This window comes from Centroberyx gerrardi, chromosome 19 (assembly GCF_048128805.1).
Source record: "Centroberyx gerrardi isolate f3 chromosome 19, fCenGer3.hap1.cur.20231027, whole genome shotgun sequence".
In the NCBI taxonomy this organism is placed as follows: Eukaryota; Metazoa; Chordata; class Actinopteri; order Beryciformes; family Berycidae; genus Centroberyx; species Centroberyx gerrardi.
In genome coordinates, this window is record NC_136015.1 from 1911083 (window position 1) to 1916163 (window position 5081).

Consider the following 5081-nt stretch of genomic DNA (forward strand, 5'->3'; position numbering starts at 1 on the left):
GCATTTAATTACTTATTTAACATGTATTCATGCCTTAGTTAAGCATTTGTTCACCTTTAATTAATACATTAGCTCATGTTAGTTAATACCTTATTATAAAATGTTAGCATATTGGCTATTGGCCAATCAGTGTCATCCACCTCTGATATGATTCAGGTTCCTCCCTCACCACAACTACAGAAGAACAGTCATGACATTTACTTTTCTTTACACATTTTATTTATTCATATAACTGTTCAATAATGTTTTTTTGTAAATTAATTCATTTAAAGGCAGTAATGCATCCCAGAGTTTCCCTATAATTGAAGAACGGCTAACCCTAAAAGAATTTCATTAGTCTGGATTTCGATGGAGAATTGTAGCATCCCATGATGGTCTAAATGCTGTTTCAGAGGCTTTTCCCGGTAGACACTGAATAATTTTTGAGCATGAAAATGGTGAAATTTCAAGATATTGAACATCTCCACACAATATAGGAAATTGACGACTTATGTCTAACAATATCAGTATTGGCCTTCAACAACCTATCAGTCAGACCCTAGTGTAAATTCAGTGAGGGTGAGAAACCATGGGCAGCTTTCACCACATCTGACTCGTCCACATCATCATTTATCTTTGGTGAATTTTGCCACCTAGTGGCTGTTTGAGGATCAATTACACAGAGCCATAAGATTTTCAAAATTATATTCTTTGTGTCTTTCTTAGGACAGAAGAAAAACATCTCATTTTCAAATTGTAAACTCAAAATGATAATATAGCGTAAAGGAACAAGTCATAATTCACATTTCACATTATTTCAACATACTGAAAAGAAATAAAATACCTGATTCTATTGACTCAATTAGAACAAGGATCATTTTACCTTTTTTACATTTAACTGTTTACCATCTTCCCCTAAAATATCTAAAATGTTTACCCATGACTAAAATAACACTCAAAACATTGCAAATGTGATTAAAATTGTACAATCAAGTATCAAGTACATAGAAGGCGTTGGGTGACCTCACCTGTAGGTAGATCTAAACACTGCATAGTTAGAAAGTGATGCATTTCTTAATTTTTGGCATCTAAAGTAAACAGTGTTACATCTTAAAAGTATCAATGATCAACATCTACAGTTCTTATAACAACAATCAACATTCACAATCCCTAATAATTAAATAGCAGCCTAAAATGTGATTTCAAAGTCTGCCCTCCCGTCGAAGCTGAATTGCAGTCGAGGGCTTAAGTCTGTTCTCTTTCCCACACCACCAGGTAAAAAGGTCCCATCCTTTTGGGTCGGTCTTGTTTGAAGTCTCAGTATGTGGCTTCATCCATGTTGTCGTCACTGTCTGCTCCGAAGTCCTCCCCGTTGTCGAAGTAAGACATGATATAGTCTGTATCCTGGAAAATGGTTATAGAGAGAGAAACTCTGAATGAATCCCTGGTTAAATGTTACAAAATCCCATGCTAGCTTTTATACTGGTGTAAGATTTAGCATTGTCCAGATAACCAAAATTTTACCATGAGAAGAGAACATAGCATGGGAGGCATGTATCCCTCCGCCACGAGAACATAGCGGAGGCATGTATCCCTCCACTATGTTCTCATCTATCGATAAAAATGCTATTTGGTGAAATTATGTTCTAAAAAATATGACCAAACGTCAGCTGAAAATCACAGTAGCGGGATCTGTTGTTGAATATGTTCACAAACGTGTAAAATGTAACTTTTCACGCTATTTTCGTGGCTCGTTCAAATGAATGGGAAGTAAAAATCTGAACACTACAAACTTGTCCAGCTGCATCCGGTCTTGGTGATTAGTTTATATTCTGGTTTTCATGGCATATTGCTTTAAGTAGGAGTGAACAGGTCAACACCAATAGGTAAACAATTGGTGGCAGAGACTAAGGTGCTTCTAATTAAACTACTAAGGAACTATCAAGGGCACTAAATAGGGTGTAAAGAAGAGTGAAATGAGGAGTGAAAGAGTGAGGGAGTCAAACAATAGAGATTTGGGTTTCTTCAGTACAATTATATTGTTCAAAACAGAGGCCTAGTGAACCATATATCACTGATGATCAGCTGTGACACCCGGCCGACTCGACTGCAAGGACTAATTCCGAGTGGACTGTTTAAGAAGCCAAATGCGGTTATGACCCGTTGCATTTTGCTTCCAGTTTACCGAATACGACATTACGCATCATTTGGCTTCTCGTTACCTCCTCCAAGTCCTCTTCATCCAACTCCTCATCCTGTTCCTGTTCCTCCTCTTCGTTTGTATTCTTCTTCTCCTTGTCCTCCTCGTCCTCAGAGTTCACTATCTCTTCTTTCTTTTCCAGAATCTGTGGGAGGATTTAACAACAAGCATCAAGCACAAGCAACAAAACATGAACACATGGCAATTATGTCAATTATTCTACCGTGTACCAACCTCTAGTTTGGATAAGATCTCCTCTTTCCCAATGACGGGTTTTTTGGCTCCACTGAGTTGAGGTACAACTCCTAGGGGGGAAATAAGCACAGACAATAACATTTATCTGTCTTTATTTCATTGTCAATATTCCCAAATCAGCGTCACATCAACACTAGTCGTATTTTACAATGTGGCAACTAATCCTTTCTTTACATGTGACACAGCCACAGAAACATGCCTGAAAACAAACAGAATGTCCCAAAATGAAACGTGTATTTGTGGCTTTATCTCCATTCTACTATTTACATTTATTTCCTATTCTATAAAATCACCAAGACTCTATTAGAAACCGATTACTCACTTTTTCTCTGAGACTTTCTCACTTTGATGCAAAGCTCTTTCGGTAACCTGCTCCAGTCTACAACGGAGAAATATATTAAAATATTAGTATTGCTGAACAATAAAATGTTAGCCATTCTTTTCCTGTGTGGTGTCTCAACCCAGGTCTCAGGGAGTCCTCCTCACCTGGCTTCCAGTCCAGAGTACTCTCTGCGGATTCAGCCCGGTTGTATTTGTCAGAGTAGCGAGCCACATCTGCAAACAACAAAAACATGTGTACATGGGTACATACAATGCTGTCATATCATCTTTCATCTATCATATCATATCATCTATCGCCTACTGATCAGTTGTATATGTACCTCTCCTGGGTGCATCCTTCCTGATGTAGAAGGGCAGGTTTTTGGTGGCGGCTCTCAGCTCCTGCTTCAGAGCCAGCATGTAGTCCGCCTCCTCTCCGCACTGCAGGGGCAACGGCTGAGCAGTCATTGGCTGGTGAAGGAGGAGGAAAAACATATGGGCAGTACTGGTCAGCATTTAACAAAACAACCCTTTGAAGCAACCACTTAATTCTGTATCTGAAGATGTATTAATAAGAGTACTTCACTGTTACAGTGTTACAGTTCAACAGGCCAGCCAATCCCTGTGACCAGGGCTCATGGAAGGTTTTCATGCCATGGGCCCCTAAAGAGACCCACATTAGGGCCACAGACCCACATTTGATCAGATTTAGCCCCAAGGACCCATATGTGAAGATTTTAGTTGTTAGTATTGAATTGTATAATTGTCTACACTGTGTACATGGTGAGATAATAGTGGTGAGAGTGAAACCTGGGATTACAATAGTGATTTTTATACATTCTTTAACTGGGATAGTTTCTAGTGAATTAAATTATAGTGAAATTATTCCTTATTTGGCTGGGGAGCCCCTGGAATCCCCTCAAAGAACACTGGAACCTCCTCGAGGACTCCTGGTGGTCCCCAGACCCCACTTTGAGAAGCATTGAGCTGTACAGCACTGATGGGACTATAAGAGCCATGTGAATATGCCTACAGGGAACAGGGGTGATGGCTGATGGCAGCTTGGGGGCAAAGCCTCTCCTCGACCGATGCCCAGATTTTCCAGGTTGAAGGTCATGTTGGTCCTCCCTCGCCCTCTGCCACCTCTGCCAGCCATTGTGGAGATCCTGGGTGAAAATCAAATGCACAAGGCTGTAACTCCTACTTCACTTTTTTTTTTTGCTTTCATGCAATGCTGGTTTCTGACCATTAGAGTGCGCGCCAAACACTCAACTGCAAAGGAAGCGTACCATGGAGTTGCAACTCGCAAGGCAGTCCCTGACTATATAGGCTGGTAGATGCGAAACGCTTATTTGCTCTTGAGGTTTTACTTGCTGAGCTTCATGAAAATAAATAATCATCAAAGCAAGTTAGTCTACAGTAGTGCCACGTGGGCGGTGAACCTATTTGCATATTGCTCATTTCTGCAATCACCAACATCTTAGAAGAAACGCACGGTGCAGTTGACACGTATAGTTTGGTATAGATTCATACAACTTTTTAGAATATGTTCTGCGAGTTGTGTAGAATTGACGGCAAGCAACGAATAATTAAATTACTATATTTTTGAATGGAGTATGGCATACAGTTTTCGCCATACGAGATAACGGACGGTGTCGGTGCTAGGCTAATAAACAGGTCTAGCTCATAGGTCTAGCTAGAGGAGCATGTTGTCTGGTGGCACAACTAGCCAAATATGTTAACTGCCGTGTCCTCTTACCGGGTTAGACGAAGCTATTCGCCAGTTCAGTTAACCTCAGCTTCAATACAAACACTCCAAGAAGTGTGAATCAGCTAGACTACATCCAGCCGAGTGTTAAAAACACACTATTACCCGCTGTAACCGGCTATAACATGTTAGTACCAGGCACAGTCGCCCAGCCTCAAACTGGATCGAATATAGACTTAGCATTTCCGGTACACATTCAAAATAAAATTGACCACCCTGTTTTTTTTTGTGTCAGTAATACAAAGTACAAACGTGAAAGTTGTTTTTCACAAAACATAGATAATTCAGCTAGAGTTTCACTTTATATTTACTGTAGGGATTCCACTATCCATTATTTTGATGATTTTTTTTGTCATTCTATACACCCTAATACTAAATTATGTAATTTCCCCAAGAGTAACAAATCTTCCGCCTTTATTTTGAAGGCGGAATCGCCTTATTTCCGGCTCATTACCGCTCCGCTACCGGACGCACGTGCACCTTCCGAACGGATGTTTACCTCCGGGCTCCACGTGGTTCCGTCGGTATAAAGCTCCGTGTGGAAACAGGGTTTTACCA

General features: G+C 40.3%; 1 protein-coding gene across 1 annotated transcript; it reads right to left on the reverse strand.

Annotated features, from left to right (window-relative positions):
- Positions 1-277: 277 nt before the first annotated feature.
- On the reverse strand, positions 278-4663 carry LOC139908646 (DNA-directed RNA polymerase III subunit RPC7-like). Its single transcript, XM_071895395.2, has 8 exons — positions 4515-4663; positions 3789-3921; positions 3097-3226; positions 2921-2989; positions 2757-2813; positions 2414-2484; positions 2202-2324; positions 278-1383 (listed from the first exon to the last, which is right to left on the reverse strand). Exons 2-8 carry the CDS (start codon positions 3909-3911, stop codon positions 1297-1299), a joined length of 660 nt encoding a protein of 219 aa, XP_071751496.2. The 5' UTR covers positions 3912-3921; positions 4515-4663; the 3' UTR covers positions 278-1296.
- Between the last annotated feature and the right edge of the window lie 418 nt (positions 4664-5081).